General features: G+C 38.3%; 1 protein-coding gene across 1 annotated transcript in view; it reads left to right on the forward strand.

Moving 5' to 3' along the window:
• Nucleotides 1-18042, forward strand: part of CUNH1orf87 (chromosome unknown C1orf87 homolog) — a 67032-nt gene that overhangs the window by 34845 nt on the left and 14145 nt on the right. Inside the window, exons 7-8 of the mRNA XM_040978601.1 lie at nucleotides 7270-7367; nucleotides 17791-17855. Of these exons, the coding sequence (XP_040834535.1) occupies nucleotides 7270-7367; nucleotides 17791-17855 (163 nt within the window). The remainder of the gene's footprint in view (nucleotides 1-7269; nucleotides 7368-17790; nucleotides 17856-18042) is intronic.

Consider the following 18042-nt stretch of genomic DNA (forward strand, 5'->3'; position numbering starts at 1 on the left):
AGAGAATTTCAGGGGAGTTCATATGTCATTAGAAGCCTTTACCATGTATGTGAAAAGATCTAAATCTAACAAATACGACACTTTGGGCCCAGCTCAGTAGCCTAGAGCCCAAAGTGCTCACCTTAAATTGCTCCAGGATTCCAGATGGGTGCTGATTTGTATCGCGGATGCTCCACTTGCTTTCCAGCTTCCTGCTTGTGCTTGAGAAAGCACCAAGTAAGAGACTGCTTGAACACCATCATAGCCACTTGGGGGGTGAAACAGCAGATGGATGATTTTCTAATAAAAATAGTGAGTCTTAACAACAACAACGAAGACTTACTTAAAAAAAAAAAGGTATACTCCTTTATTAGGCTAGAAACCACATGACAACATTAGTGAAGCTTAAATTTTTTCAGATGAAGCAGAATGACTTAAAATGCATTAGTGAAGCTTTCTAAATCTCAGATTTTCATCTAGAGAAACTAGGATCTTCTACGTGCCTAGGATGTCTTCTGCGAGAAAGAAATAAAATAAGTACACAACAGCACCTAGCATTACCACCTAATATACAAGAATTAGTGAACTGCTGGTTTCCTGTCTTCTGAATTTTTTTAAAAAGTTAATGTTTCGTGAGAATCTCACATCAAAACAGCCTAGGGAAGGAGTATCCCTCCCATGGTCAAGTAGAGAACATATCAAATCTTGACTGTCAAGGAAAGCTTTAAATGTTATTCCTATACACTACTGACCCTGAAAACTTGACTTTGTGGTTCAGATCCAAAGAAATGGAACACATCTTCCTTGTCTGCCTTTTGTGAGCCATCTGGCATCTCTTAAGACATCTGGAACCCACTCAGAGTACATTACAGTTCTGGGATACACGTAAAACAAAAGTTCATTTCCCAAAATGTAGGGCAAATTGAGGTTGCTAGAAAAGGCAGCAACAGTCGTGCCCAACTTCCTTGCTCCTGGTCAAAGAATTTCAGAGTTATCTTGGAAAACTTTATCTGAAATATAAGGCGCTGTGTGTTTGTTTCGGGGAGGAAGGTGAGACAAGGACGTTAGTTCTTTTTTTTTTTTTTTAAAGATTTATTTTTATTATTTTTTCATTGGAAAGGCGGATATACAGAGAGGAGAGACAGAGAGGAAGATCTTCCGTCTGATGATTCACTCCCCAAGTGAGCGCAACGGCTGATGCTATGCCGATCCGAAGCCAGGAGCCTCTTTCGGGTCTCCCACATGGGTGCAGGGTCCCAAAGCTTTGGGCCGTCCTCGACTGCTTTCCCGGGCCACAGGCAGGGAGCTGGAAGCCGGGATTAGAACCGGCGCCCCTATGGGATCCTGAGCGTGCAAGGCGAGGACCTTTAACCACTTGCGCCACCGCGCCGGGCCCAAGGATGTTAGTTCTTAATGTGCTTGTAGTCAGGAGAAAGAATCGCAGTCTTTCTCAAGTTTTCCATGAAAGTATGCACTCTTGCCAGAAAATATATTTTAAAAAATTGAAGTAAAAATACAATATTCACACAGCCAAGATTTTAAAGATAAATTAATCTTCTTAAAGGATAGTTCTATGGGTAAAATAATTCATGTCAGTGTAATTGGACATTAACAAAAGACTATCAAAGTGTATAAGATATTTATCGTCATCACTTTGTACGGTTCTTGTCTTGCTCATTTAGACCTCATCAATGCAATGACGGTTTCTGACAGGACTGATGAGACAATGTGAATCTTCCTTTGTTGATTAACCACCTGACCATGATTCAACCTCAGGATTGATTAAATAGAAATAAGTAGCTCCTAAGCATGCAAGCTCAGTTTAGCCCAATTATATGTAATCAATATTCTTTATATCTTCAACCCAGTCTCTTCCACTTCATATAATCATCCCCTCCTAGTCTTCGCCCATACTTTCCTTTGAGGAAGATTAGCTAAAAGACACTTTGCTCTACCTCTGATTTTTCTTTGATTCTTTTTAATCACTAGAGAAAGTCCTGTTACTGGGCTAACCAAGGTTTGTGAAAGTGAAGTTCATTCTTGTGACAAGACTCCAACTAGGACCTTGGCTTACCTACTGAACCAGGACATTCTTAGGCAGTTTCCTAAGCTCCTTTTTCAAATTCATTGTTTCTGTATCTGTACACTGTACCTTAAAACTATAAGAGCATTTCTGCTAACTTTGACTCCTTTCCTACCTTCAATGAATTATCATGTCTTTATGATCAATATATGTTCACTCTCTTCTTACCTTCAACCTAATATCACTCAGTGTGTTCTAATCATTGTGATAGATGCTGAGGAATAGATGCTTTAACGATTTCATTCCCGAGTTCTCCAGTGACTTTGAACACAAAGAATTAATAATAAAATGGCCTAGTCTGAATGCTCTCCAGAGCACATGGTACAAATACTGACTCTTAAAAGAGACATCTCTTTTTTTGGCAATAAATACTGACGGAAGGGCAGGAACAGTGGAAGGGATAGTAATATTGTTGCAGGTAAAGTGAATAATGTGAATCAACTCTGTCATGATAGATAGCATGGCTAATTTAGGAAACTCCTATTAAGTTGTCAACTTCTAAAGTTGACTTCCGAATAGAAGATAGGAGTTTCTTGTGAAGGCTCATGATAACTAATAGAAATTTTATCCTAAGGCCCAAAGGAATCATTGAAGAATGATTATCATTAAATAAGTGAATCACATGATCATTGAAATTTGAAAAAGTGTTCTAATAGAATTTAGAGAATTGGTTAGACACAGACAAAACTGGGGGCAAAAACATCTTTAGAAACTATTCCAGCAAACAGAGCAAGAAATGATGAGGGGCTAAACAAAGCACTGACAGGGGAGAAGGCTGTATTAAGGGAGCAGAAAAACATGTCTGGAGGCTAATGTGATGCAGACCAGAAATTAGGAGAAATAAGGAATGAATTCCAAACCCAGTTCTGATTTTGGCCACTTGAATCACGATGCCATTTCCCCCAGTAACAAACCAAAAGGAAGTCATTTGAGTCATTACAAAGGTTGACTTCAGTTTTGAAAAAGGTTGATCTTGGTACACAGATGTAAACTAAATGAAGACTGAAGTAGAATGGGAGTAGTGAAGATTACTGAAACATACAATGAAAATTGAGAAGGGAAAAGGTTAACGGGGCACTCACTGTTAAGACTAAGCAGTGAAGAGAACCCAACATAGGAAATCGAAGGCAGGTTCTATAATTGGAAGAAAGACAAAACAGGAGTTCAGAGAAATAAGTCATGGCCATTTCTGACACATATTGCACAAATAAAATTTAGAGTTATGGTTGGAAAATATTTGATGATTGTAGAACCATTAATATTCCTACTAATCTAGCAAAAAAGAGAGTGATAACATGAAATGTGGAGCTGTATTAGGAAAACAGGCTATGACAGTGTACGTCACTCTTTCAAGGAACATTATGAGGAAATAAATGTTCATCTTAATACCATTTTAAAAAATATTTAATAGCCTTTTTAAAAGTATTTGTTTATTTATTCTTTTTCCATATAGACTGGGATTCCCCCAAGAACTCAAACCCGCCAACAGATTTTTCCCATTTTACCACATTGGTATAGTCCTTCATAATGAATCATAATTCCATCAGTCTCTTATTTAAGTGTACTCTGACATTGCTGGTACAGATAATGTCAGACAGCCTAGCATCCCATTGTTTATACATTTCCAGCAATTTCATTGTGAATCCGTCTTTCATCTGGAAGCAGGGCAGCATGTTGCATTATACGCCCACATGTGTATATGATAGACCCCAGTACGCCATCATTATATATTTCCATAGTTGAGAAGCCATTAAACAAGGTCAACAGCTGGTATGAGTTAGAACAACAGCCACAACAGCAACAACTACAACAACATCAACAGGAGAGGCAGAGAGTAGAGTTGACACAGTGGCCCAGAGAGGGCTCATTTCTGGCGGATCACACAGAACTGATCCAGCGGGGAGGGTAGCACCAGCTTCACTCCCTGCAGGGTCTGTGTGGTCCTGGAGCTGAAAGCCGGCAGCCCCAATTCTCCAGAAGTGCCCCATTTTAATACCATTTTCAAAACAAGATTGAATCTATTATTTTTTATTAAAAACATTTCTCTAGTAAATAGAAAACGTGAGCACCTTTCTTCTAGCGGTCAGCATTATAAATATACATGCTTAATAAAAAATGTTGAATAATACTTACATAGTAGGCTGTTGGAGCAGATGTTTCCATTTGCTCCCCTACAACCATCAGCAGTAACCAACAGCAGTGAGCTTTTAGCAGCGATTATTCTGTTTGCTTCTAGGAACCCAGTTGTACAATTTCTAATCTGCAGTTCACTTTATCCCAGAGCAAAACTCACTGTTTGCAGAACACCCTCCCTCTCAATATTGATGTTTTAAAATATGTCAGTATGCTTTTATTATGGCAATAATCCAGTTCTTTGTGGACTAAAACGGCAAAATGTAACCAATTTCTACTTCTCTATCTGTGTTTTTGTTCATATCCACCAGTACTCCAAACCTCAGTGATCTTGATTCATCAAATCACTTCTTTATTCACCCACCTGTTCATTTATTCAGCAATTATTGATCCTTTACTCCTTAAGACTGTGCTAGGAAATGATGATAAGAAAATAAGTGAAGCAATTGCATCCATGAGAAAGCTGTTGTCTTGCAGAAAACTCAAATAACTGTCCTGGAAAAGCATGAAGAAACAATAGGGGAGTGAATATTATTTCTAAAAACTACAGAATTCTCTTACTGCTGTTTGCAATTTTTTTTCTCTTCCCTAGCATTCTCCCCAATTCTTTATTCTTCTAGCAAACTCACTGTTTCAGATATCAAATCAATATTTTTTCTAGAGGCTCCTTCCTTTAGATTATTCTTTTACAATTTTTGAACACAGATTTATTGTTATTCAAGTGGATGACATTTACATATCATAAGATAATCACCATTAAAATGACAAAAAGTGTCACAGTTACTACAAGGGGTTTTGACACACCAAGCAGGACCACACAAGAAAGCACCAAAGACAGTGGACAAGAATAAGGAATGTTGGAGAAAGGTAAATAAGAACTTTTGTAAAAGTGTATTGAGAAGCAATAAAGAAAGCAGATTAAACAGGCTTAGAACTGGCTAGTTTGAATAACTTTAGTGACTCCTAAGGTATTCTGTCTTGGCTAACCAGTTATTAGACACCTAACTTTCTGGTCTGAACTCAGGTTACATGGTTTGCATATTAAAAGTTTATATTCCAATGAGTTCTTAAGTGGTTCTAGAAATTCATTGTCCCTATTGTGACAATTAGATGGGCTAACAGGTAGTTGGGGTCAGGTGTGTGATAGAACGAGGCAAGGAAGAATCTGTGAAAGAGTGTGAGATGCTTGCTTCTGCCCAGAAGCAGTTTAAAAAGACAGAATACCAATCCTGCTCCTAAGTTTCTGGATTTAGCATGGGATTAGCAAGGACATAGTATGAGTTCACCCTTCTGAGTTTGCAGCTCATCATGAGAACAGAGATAAGTTGCAATCACATCTTCTGATGACTTTTTATTTTGAACAATCTAGACAAGATTACAATTCTTGTCCTTTAATAAGTTTTGTCCCACCCCTGTGATTAATTGTTAGCTGCTGTTCCATTTCCTACCCCTCAAAAAAATGTGCTTAGAAGATTCCACTTCAGCTAGATTTTCGGGTCTTCCTGTTTTAGAGTCCATTTTCTAACTGCTGTGGCAGCAGATTTTTGACTTCAATAAATCTTCCTTTGCTCACTGCTTCACCCAAACAGAAAAACTTTGATGTATGACAAAAAAGGAGATTGTCTTTCTTGGTCCTCTTTTCCTGTAATTTCCCTGTCCTTAACACTAAGAAGGACAATTTCTTCAAAGTTAAAAGGGTCCCCAAGTAAGAAAGCATCAGAATAACGAGTCTGCTTAATGCAGGCACTACACTGAACTTTCTGTAAAAATATTTTAACACTAGATATTCCTTTCTGACCCCTCTGATAAACTATTACCCTTCTTCCCTCCTCTCCTTTTCCTTTTCTCTGTCCTTCCTCTTTATTTCAGCTAACATTAATGGAATATCTATTAAGAGCCAGACACCATTCCGGGATCTTAATTTGTCATGTAATCTTCACAGAATCTGTGAAGCACAATATACTTACCTCATTTACTAGACAAAATAATCAGGCAAAGAATGATGTAGTGACTCTATAGTCATACAGACAACAGATTTGGTGTCCAAAATAAGATCTATTAAATACAAAAGTCTGCATATGTTTAGCAACTGTTTTGAACACACACAACATTCATTACCTTCCTAAAGGTTTGGTGCACAGTATTTGCCTCTAAATATCACCTACTGGAGCCTGATGCGACAGTGTAGTGGTTGAAGTCCTTGCCTTGAATGCACCAGGATCCCATATGGGTGCTGGTAATCCTGGTAGTCCCACATCCCATCCAGCTTCCTGCCTGTCACCTGGGAAAACAGTCAAGAACAGCCCAAAGTTTTGGGATCCTGCACTCGCATGGGAGACCTGGAAGAAGCTCCTGGCTCCTGGCTTCAGACTGGCTCAATTCCAGCCACGTGGTCACTTGAGGGGGGAACCATTGGACAGAAGAGCTTTCTCTCTGTTTCTCCTCCTCTCTGTATATCTGCCTTTCTAATAAAAATATAAAAATCTTTAAAATGAATAAATAAATATCACCTACCCAACTAGCCCAAAGCTGAACTGGCTTGCTGCTAAACTCACAACATATGAAGTAGCTGAATGCAATGCTAATTGGCTGAAGAAATATGCATTTAGCATCTTGTTTGTGCAATAAGTTCCATAATTTATTAGCTGTGCAAGTTAAGGAATATCTGACGTCTTTAGTCTTGGTTTTCTCATATATAAAATATAGATAGCTAATTCAACAATATAATTCTGTTAGGGACTGTAGATGATATAAGATCATTTGTTATTTACCTATATAATGATGTGTAGATAATTCCAAGGCTTTGACCACTTATTCTATGACTGATGAAAATGGAAAATTTGCATTTGAAAGCGTGATAGCTGTAAAGTACAAACTACACCTCTGTATTAACTAAATAAACCTTTGCTGATGAGAATCTTTCAGTTGGACACCCTTGTTCTGAGTGGCATTTCAATAGTTGAATTCAATAGTGGTACTAATTTTTTCCAAAATCCTACAGGTTCTAATTATAAGAGTAGAATTCATATCTTCATTTCATTCTGGTGAAACTTCAAATCCTTCCTTATTTTTAGGTGAGGGCTATTTGTGGGAAGCATGGTTTATATCTGACCTTGAGTCTTCTGGAAACATTGCTTGCTCATCAAGATCTTGGCTATCAAGATGAAATAAAGTAAGTTGACTTCCATTTCACACTAAATGGCTGTTACTCACAAATTCATTGGTGAACTCCTAATTCTCAATTTGATTATAATTAAGGTATGGTGGTTTTTGGAAGGTAATTAAGTTTAAATGAGGTCAATCAGGTACAAAATTAGTGATAGGATTAATGTTTTTGGACTAACACTCTTTAAACGGTTTCAAGTGTGGGCGGGCATTGTGCATCAGAATAAGTTTCCATCTGTGATGCTAGCATCCTAAATGGACATTGGTTGGAGTTCCAGCTGCTTCACTTCTGATCCAGCTCCCTGCTAACGCACCTGAAAAGCAGTGGAAGATGGTCCTGTGTGAGAAGTGCAGGTGGGGTTCTAGGCTTCTGGCTTCCACCTTAGCCCAGTTCCAGCTGTTGCAGCAAAAGGGGGAGTGTGTCAGCAGATGGTAAATCTCTTTTTCTGCCCACTGCCCTCCTCTCTGTCCCTCCCTGCATCTATAATTCTGATTTCCAAATATATAAAAATAAAACTTAAAAATGGTTTAAGGACAAAATAAGGAAAATGTGCTGTGAGATTTATAACATAGGTAAAAGTACAATGTTTGACAATAGTATACAGTGCTATGAGAGGGAAATAAAAGTCTATAAATGCAGTGTATCTTTATTTTAAAAAAGAATGTAATAAAATGTTCATGAAGAAGATAAAGTAAGAACAGTAGTATACTCAAATGATGAAGAAAATATAAAACAAGACGAAAGTGATTAAAAGAGTTCAGGCAATAGCAATCAAGCCTTAAAATGGTGGGTTTAAAACCAATCATATAAATAATTACATTAAATAAAAATTATTCCAATGTGCTACTTATAAGGAAACCTTTATGACTTCATTAAAGACAATCCAATTAAGTACAACAACAAAAACCAATAACAAATATAAATATATAGACAAGCCAAAAGAATGAAAAAAGATTTATGGAACTGAAGAAAGCTGCAGTGGCTTCCAGGCATATTGGACAAAGTTGATTCTGAGGTAAGAAATATTGTCAGAAAGCCATTTTCATCAAAAGAACATAGAGCCGGTAAGTGTTCATGCCCATGATACAACAGCTTCAAATGACATGAAGGAAAAGCACAGACCTGAAAAGAGAAATAGATAGCAATTGACAATTATAGCTGGATAAAGCAATAGCCCTCTACCAGTAATTAAAAGAAAAATTAAGAATAAAAGATAAGTAAACACAGCCAACCATCCTGACCCAAGTGCACATTATGGAACATTCCACAAGTAGCAGAATATAAATTCTTTTTCAGTGCACATAGAAATTTAAAAGGTGAGCCATATGCTGGGCCACAAAACATATTCCAGTATATTCAAAACATGTGAAAATATGCAAGGTATGTTCTCTGGCACTTCAGAACTAAATTAAAAGCCCAAAACAAAAATAAATCTTGAAAACATCCAAATTAAGCATGCTTCTTTATATCCTATAGTCAAAGAGGAAATTACGAAGAAAGCTAGAAAAAATTATGAAACATAGTACTATTAAAAAGCAGCATATCAATAATGCTTGACTTTGTTCAGAAATTTAACTTGAATTTACTAATCTATTCATAAACCTACTCTATCTTCAGCATATATTCAGGATCCAGTCACTTCCTAACCACTCTATTGTTTCTGAGCTATCAGTGTCTGAGCTATCGACTGAACTCAGCTTCTTTCATTATCCCCACTGTATCCTCCATTCAATAGACATTTAAATCTTAAAGCAGTTCATATCATTGCTGTGCTCAAAAGGTCACTATCTCACTTACATGGCAGAGAAATAAAAGTCTTTGTAAGGAATTTGCCATTGTTTTGCAGACTCCATGCAAAACCTCACTTGTTATGCTATTCTGGATGCATTATGCTCTTCATCTTCCTCAAATACATCAAGCAAACATCCACCTTAACAACAATCCTCTGCATTTTTTTCTATCTAAAAGCTTGCCAAGCCAGATTTCCTCACATTAACGTCCTGACCTTCCTGCAGCTCTCTACCTATAGGTAAGATGTACACTTTCTCTTTTCAAAATACATTATTTTACTTATTTGTGACGCAGAATGACAAAGAGAATGAGAGAAGGAAAGAGAAGATTTTTCCACCAAAAAGCCACTCCTGAGTGGCCACAGTGTCAACAGTTGGATCCGGTCAAAGCTGGGCCAAGAACTCCATTAAGGTTCCCATACAGGCGGCAGACGTCCAAGCATCTTGGATGTCCTCTCTGGCATTTCCAGATGCTTCAGCACGGAGTTGGATCTGAAGTGTAGTACCTGAGACTTGAACTCACGTTAAAGATTTATTTTATTTTTATTGGCAAGTCAGATATACAGAGATGAAGATCTTCTGTCCACTGATTCACTGCCCAAGCATCCACAAAGGCCAGAGCTGACCTGATCCAAAGCCAGGAGCCTAGAGACTCTTCCAGGTCTACCACATGGGTGCAGGGAACCCAGGATTTGGCCTGTTCTCAACTGCTTTCCCAGGCTACAAGCAAAGGGCTGGGTTGGAAGGGGGGCTGCCAGGATTAGAACCGATGCCTATATGGGATCCTGATGCATGCAAGGCGAGGAATTTAGCCACTAGGCTACCACACTGGGCCCTGAACTCCTTCTCTTAAACAGAATTCTGGCATTACAATAATAGTTTAACAGTGGTATTTGTTAATACCATAACAGTGGCACCATAATACCAGCCACATAACTACTCTTATACTTTTCTTTCCCATCCTTTCCTCTGCTTAAACTGCTCCCTGCTTGTTTTTTTCTAAACACTAACAAGCTTCTAATTAATTAAATGAGCTGCTGACTTATTGTATCAATTATCATTATTATCTTTATCAACCATGGCATAAAACTATCTTTGCTTTATTCAAGTATATTTCAAGTGTCTAGTGCAGTAACTGCCATATAGTAGGTATTCAGTAAATGATTTGATATTTTAACTGGATTAGGGACATCAATGAATAAGTTAATAAAGAGTTAAGGAAGCTGAACCTCCCCAATAAATTTCAATTGACCAGCTTCTGATAGAGGATTTCCCCTTCTTCAAATTCATAGGCATAGATTGGTTAAGGTGACAGGGGTAGTTAAGCTGTAACAGCAAAAGATAAGCAAAAGGGCCCTGCGCGATTGCCCAGCAGCTAAAGTCCTTGCCTTGAACGCGCCAGGATCCCATGTGGGTGCCAGTTCTAATCCTAGCAGCTCCACTTCCCATCCAGCTCCCTGCTTGTGACCTGGGAAAGCAGTCAAGGACGGCCCAAAGCTTTGGGACCCTGCACCCATGTGGGAGATTTGGAAGAGGTTCCTGGTTCCCAGCTTTGGATTGGTGCAGTACCGGCCGTTGCGCTCACTTGGGGAGTGAATCATGGGATGAAAGATCTTCCTTTCTGTCTCTCTCCTCTCTGTATATACGACTTTGTAATAAAAACAAATAATAAGTCTTTTTTAAAAATTGAGAAACAGGAGTTAATGTTATGCTGCTTACTGCAGGTTATCACCTATGACTCTGTCAACCCATTACCGAGCACTGGATCAATCCCTGCTGCTCCATTTTCAGTTCAGTTGCCTGCTAATATGCCTGGAAAAGCAGTAGAAGATGAACCCAGTATTGGGGCCACTGTCATCCACTTGGGATATGCAGATGGAGATGGGATACCCTGAAGGAGCCTGACCTAGCCCCAAGTGTTGAAGCTTTGGGGGAGTGAACCAGAAGATGGGCAATCTCTCCTTTTGTCATCCTCTTTTTCAAATAGCTAAAATAAATATTTAAGAAATGTATGGCAGCGAGCCAAGAACTCAGGAATCAAGAATGTAAGCCCAAGAGAAAGAATGAAAAATAAAGGAAAGTAGACTACTTATTATTCTGTTAAAATCGTCAATTCCCCATTATTTTTGTGCAGCTCAGAGAAGCATACGGATTTGTTGTTCACCTGTATTTGACCTTTGATTATTCAAAAACACCAAAATCATGATAAGCAAAGAATTGTGTTTTCAAGAGATAAACTTGTTTCATCCTTAAACACTCATTGGCTAAAGCTTCTTCTGTTGAGTTAAATTCATTCAGTTAAAGGCTTTGTATGCAAACCTATATCCTTAAGAGATTAAAGATGCAATTTAGACACACATTTTAGGAGCTGAATGCACAATCATTATTTTAGTACGTATTGTCCATTAATCTGCTGTTCAATTGGGAACCCATTTGGAATGTGGCTGCTTGCTAATTAGCAGGATTCTAGTGCTGAGCTGCTTCCTGATTAAATGTCCTTTAGAATCAATAAAACATCAGGAGGGATTAGGGTGATGTGGGATTAGCCCCATCTAACCAAATAAAATGAGTTGCGTTCTCTTCTTAAACTGTCATGTTGCAAGAACTGACAAGAGGAGCAATTTTGTGAGCCCTGTAACAAATTTGTTCTTGTGATTGTTGTTACATTACTGTCTTCTAACATTGAGATTTTGATTTCTGCTGTTTGGCTACCAATTAGCAAAGACATTAGTGAATGACTGCCAGACTAAGGCGATTTCAAGAAAGACTTGATTACGATTTAAAATCTACTCTGAATCACTCTTATGTAAAATGAGTTCAGGTTGTGTTGGATGGAAATTATTATCCCTGTTCTTGGCCAGAAACATGTAAGTCAGAATTTGCATTTAATGTTTCTGGGTGACTTTGTAATAAATGGTAATTAAGGAGGGCAAAGAGAGAACAGGAGGCAAACTAATACTCTAAAATTGTATTGGCAAAATTAAATGCTTCAAGCCAGTTTAAAACACATGCACACATGCCAAATTGGGTTGGGGAAAAGGGATAAATAATGAAGGCTGTGGAAGCATCCTGAATAGAGTGGAGCAATTGACACAGCCATGAGAAAGCCTTATCATACACATCTGGCCCATTATTGAGAGTACAATTAGATTGAAAAGGACTGGCTTTGCTAATCCCAGCATCAGCCAGAGGATTTTAGAAGATAAAGGAAACATGAGGTGTTTGATTCAGCAATTGTCACCAGAAAAGCTTGGTGGGGTCTTTCCTCAGTTTAATATTGAAATAAATAGCCAAGAGCCAGTTGCAGACAGAGACGTTTTATTTGTGAAGTGACCAGGTGAGTGGGGAGAGAAGAGATGGGGGTTAGCCAGGAGTTGGGGTGCCTCTTGAAAGAAGAGGAGAGACACCAAAGATCTGAGGAAGGGTCTTACGATTTTAAATATTCCCTGACTGATTCTTGCTGGGTGGGGACCTAGAGGTAAAAGGTTCCCTATTGGAAGTATTTTCTTTTTTTTTTTTTTTTCATTTTGTGACACAGTTTCATAGGTTCTGGGATTCCCTCAACTCTTCCCCATGCCCTCTCATGGTGGATTCCTCCACCTTGTTGCAGATTTACAGTTCAAATCCAGTCATGATTCTTTCATTGCAAGCATGTACCATGCATATATTCCAGCATCTTATTGTCCAGATAAATTCAACAGTTTCTTGGGGAGACCATCTCTGGTCTGAAGGTAGAGTTGGCAGAATATCATCCCGATCAATTAAAAGCCCCAACATAACATCAACAGCAACTTAAAACATAATTGAGTTAATTGACATGGTGTTGAGTAAACAATATGTTAGAAAATGCAAGTTCTTAACCACATCCTGTGACTACTTCATTGACATTTCAATTTTAGTTTATGTACAACCAGCTTCTATACACCTTAAAATGGCTATAGGGTATGATTCAGCTGTCTCATGTCCATTTTCATTTTTGTATTCAGCAGTTTGTAGTGTTGGAGCATAATTTTTACTGAACTTGGTGGATTTTAGCATAGTCCAAACTGGCTTATAACTCTAACAAGGCATATGTCAACAGTTGAGGTGCAGAACAGTTTTAGGAGGGGTGTGCAGAGAAATCTTCAATGCCTTAGTGAGGAGTAACTAATCTTTGTGTCCTACCTAGTAAGGCATATGTGAATCCACGCTGACCATTTCCTGTCTGGTTCTAAGCTTTCCTTGTTGTTAGGAAATGGATGGGCAAATCTTGTGCCACGCACTTTGAGGTGTGGCGAATATTTCAGCAGCCTTGGACAGTCTCAGCAATGTTTTAAAAGGGACTAAAAACAGTGATTTCAGGCAACAAGCTACTAAGCAAGTGGCAGGAATCTGCACATTGACTACTACATAGAAATTGAACCTGGTTATTCACTTCCGGATGCTACTATTACTAGTAATGTTATTAACATTATCATTTTAAACATTTTTATGGTGCTGGCCATGGTCCGGGTAATGTTTTAAATGTTTTAAAAATATTAAATTTTCATTCTTGCAACTACCCCATGAAGCAGGTGACATTATTTCTCAAATAGCAAACCCAAGCACAGAGTCCTAGAGTGGTTAAAAGCAAAATGTAGTTGATAAATGAATTCCCCAGTGCATTCAATGTATTAGTAAATTGAATGCAAGCTCTCTAGATTCAGAATTTTGTTTCTAAATCATACAGTATAACACACCTAAGTTCTAAAAAGATCATCAGGAGATGGAAGTACTTTGACTAGGCACAGGGACTCTGTAAGAACTGCATGAATACCAGAGCTGAGTTCCCAGCTGCATTTGGTGCTGAATCTGATTTTGGATTTCAGTAGCTTGCTATCACTTGCTCTTTCCTTTAAGCCTCCAAAAGAAGTATAGGATATAGATCTAGAATGAAATGATTTTTAATAAAAGCTTGAAGAACAGGCACGATCTCAAGAAGCCTGGAGCTTAGAGTTTCTTACCTGTTCAGCCATTCCACCACCTCTTCAGTCCTACCTACAGGAAGAGCAGCATGCACTCTGGAATCACATATCCTAGATGAAAACCTTGACGCTGGAATTCACTGGCTGTGAAAATGGGGTGATGACTGATTCTTCTTCTTCTCTTTTCTTTTTTATAAACATAAAGAAGATAGAATTCATGTATTTCAAAGACATAATTTTAAGAACACAATGATATTTCCAGCCCTTCATTATTCCTTTCTCTTTTCTTGTAAATTGTGTGATAATATACCTTCAATCTACTTTATATTCATCTGACTAATTCTCTGCTACTCCCACGTTTATAACAGTTAAGATACAAAAACAGCCCAAATACGCATCGACTAATGACTAGATAAAGAAAATGTTAAATAACACGCCCATCTAATTTCTGGCCTGGGGGACCTCTTTTGTGACACAACCAGCTAAGCTACTGCTTGTAATGCTCATATTCCTTATTGGAACTCTGGTTCAAGATCTGGCTGCTCTAACTAAGACCGACTCCCAGCTTATGTGCCTGGAACACTAACTGATAATGGTCCAAGTGCTTGGACCTATGCCATCCATATGTGAGACCCAAGATTTAGTCTGGCCCAACTCTGGCCATAGTGGCTGTTTCATTTGAAGATGGAAAATAAAATAACGTAGGTGGAAGTAGCTAGAAGATATCTCCCTCCATCTTTATTAAACTGCCTTTCAAAAAAGTAAATAAATATATTTTAAATAAATATTTTAAAGCTATTTTTAAATAAATATTTTAAATGTTTATTCATATTTGAGAAGGCAAAATCAATGCATACTCACTCAAAATGTTTTTCTTTTCACTGTGTCCTCCCAGTGGGAGGAAAGGGAAAATGCCTTGGGATCTCTCCTGGGCCTCTTTTGTAAGAAATTAAGCTCATTCATGTAGTCTCTGCCTCCATGACCATGACCTAACCACTTCCTAGAGGTCCCATCTTGTATTACCTCGTAAATGAGGGCTTTAATGCATGTATTTCAGGGACACATAAACATTCAGGCCATAAAATGGTTTGGCTCCCTAGAATGGTTCCTCAAGGTAAATGTTTCTTTGGGCATATCCTTTCCATGTGCCTCCCTCTTCAAACATATTTTGCAGCTTCATCTATAGTATAGAATTACAGCATAATAAGGTCATTGCCCTAATGATTAACTCTTCAAATTATGGGATCTAATTTGTGACTCTGGTAGTCTGACCAGAAGTGAATTTTCAGCACTGTTCTCTCATAGAGGAACCTGCCCCCTGTAACTAATTCCATCATCATTATAAAAATATTTCAATAAAATTTCCCATATTTTGAGTGTTTAATATATTGGGGTATTTATAAACATTATAACAATACATTTGCTTAACAGTTCCTGAATAAAATCACTATGAATATAGACAAAAACACATGCGCAGCAAATGATAAGAACTTTAATATCAACATCTAGAAGGAATAAGTGAGATGTCAGAAAAATCAGTGAGTTCCCTGCTCTCAGTTTTTCCTGCTTCTCTGTGGGAATTTTCTTTTAAACATAGGTTATTACATTGCATAAGTCTTTAAAAAAGGATTTATTTCTTTCTATTGGGAAGGTAGGCTTAAAGACAGAAAGAGAGATAGAAGATGTTCCATCCACTGGTTCACTCCCCAGATTGTTAGCGGTGGCCAGAGATGAGTTTATTTTAAGCCAAGAACCAGGAGCCTCTTCCAGGTTTCCCACACGGTGCAGGGTCCCAAGGCCTTGGGCCACCCTCTACTGCTTTCCAGGTCACAAGCAGGGATCTGGATGGGAAGTAGAGTAGCTGGAACACAAACCAAGGCCCATATGGGATCCTAGTACTTGCAAGGCAAGGCAAGGATGTACACCAGGTCACTCTGAGAAATTTTGAAGGCAGGAGATGCTTTGTCCTTTTGATTTGAAGGTCTTATCTGTTAAACAAGTAGCAATTCATGCAAATGTAGCTTTCTGAGCAACTGAATCCTTCCCTTCTCAACCCTCCATCTCCTTCTGTCCAAGTATGCATACAGGTGTACTAACCACATACTTAGCTGTACCTACTCAGAGAACCAACTTATAAGAGAAACAAAGAAAACTGAGGTGAGATAGGAAGGAGGAGGTCTAGCTATGGTGTTTGCATCCAAAGAGGTACAGTTCCTAAAAATAAATTTGTGGTGGTTACTGCAGAGAGAGGGAAGTTGATGGTGGTCATATGTGCTGAGGAGTATGCAAATTTAGGCACACTATCCTAAATTTGGGATAGTCTTATATCCAACAAGTGTGGTTTGAAGAACTCCCCTGCATCCTACCAAGGAGTGTCTGGAGAATGGCTAAGCAGCATCAGGTATAATGGATGTTGTAATGTGATCCCGTACTGCAGGTCAAAGTGAGCAGCAAGCAGAGCCAACAGAAATCACTGGAACTCATATCTTGGACTGTATGAAATGTTAACACTTCCTCATTGGGGCTTAATTAAGAGAAAATTCCAAAATAGAAGACCTACATTAGTAAATAAATGCTTCAGACACTGAAAGGAAATCATAGCCTTGTAGACTAAATCACAATGAGCCTTTGAAAATGATCTATCATCTCTCAGCCTTTGGCTAAGACCAAGTGTAGAAAAGATCTATTTTTTTTCTAGCATTAGTAAAAAAAATAGTTAACAGGATGTGAAATTATTCATAAATTGGTTGAAAATGATACTTCATGAAGGACTTGAATCACACATTAAGGTCAGATAGAGGTAGAGATAGAGAGTAGATGAGACGACAGGGAGAAAACAAGGGAGAGAGAGAAAATAATTGAATTAAATTAGTCCCATATTGGCTATGGCATGGTGTGGGACATTGTTTTTTCAATCACATTATATCAAAAAGCAAACTGGATATCTATTATTCTGGAGAAAATAAGCAAGTTTTTACAAATAAACCTGAGATGGATGTTAAAGGAAATACAGGCAATGTTCACTATTAAAGCTTGTTAAAATAGTTTAGGTCTTAAATGGCTAGCTGAATGTCTCTTACAGACATGTTGTTCTATATGTTTTCTGCTTGAGCAGGTCACTAAACATGTTGTACTTGCACTTGACAGCCTTGACTTTCTATGTTTTCTGTGCTGCCATCTTCCCCTTGCTTGTGAAGGCCAAGTAGAACATTAGTGAAACCCCATTGACACAAACATTCTAGCAATGAACAAGTTCCACCAGTGAGACACATTTGTATGAGGTTTGAAGGGAAGAAGTGCAGCTGAAGTGGGATGATGTTGAATTTTTTTTCCTCTGGCCAGAATGCTCTGGCATTGCTTGGTCACTAACATCATGATGAGCTGACACTGAGACATCGATCAGATATTTCATAGGGCCCCCGGGTTTCTGAGTTGTATCTTTGGAGACCTAACCCTGAGCTCAGCAGCAGAATCTGACCTCCATCCAACTAGTCTTACAATAATACCGTGGGCACCTGATTGCCTTTATCAAAGACCTTCCTATGACAGACATCTAAAATACCTTCTTTCCTACATTCATCCCTAAATGACACAAGGCTCCTTTGGCATTACTACGCACATAAACCTTAAGCTTTACTGCATCTTCTTCCAGGACGGTGAGATGGATCACCAATATTGATTCTTTTATTTGCACAGATGGCAGAAATTTCTTGAGTTGCTGAGCAGAGCCTCTTCTGATTTGTCATCCTATTTGCCTACAGGTGAGTTGTATTAGTTTATTACTCCTTAAGACATTCTATGTCCCACAGGTCCTGTTAACTATGATACTTAGCTTGAATGATTATTAGGTTTCATTCCATTCCTTTCCAAAATGTAAATGAATCACCAGTGAAGGAAAAATGAGAGTAAGAATCACCTCAACAGCGATTCCTTTAGTCCAGCTGATCA

This window comes from Ochotona curzoniae, unplaced genomic scaffold (genome assembly GCF_017591425.1).
Source record: "Ochotona curzoniae isolate NIBS_2020 unplaced genomic scaffold, NIBS_Ocur_1.0 contig_291, whole genome shotgun sequence".
Lineage (NCBI taxonomy): Eukaryota > Metazoa > Chordata > Mammalia > Lagomorpha > Ochotonidae > Ochotona > Ochotona curzoniae.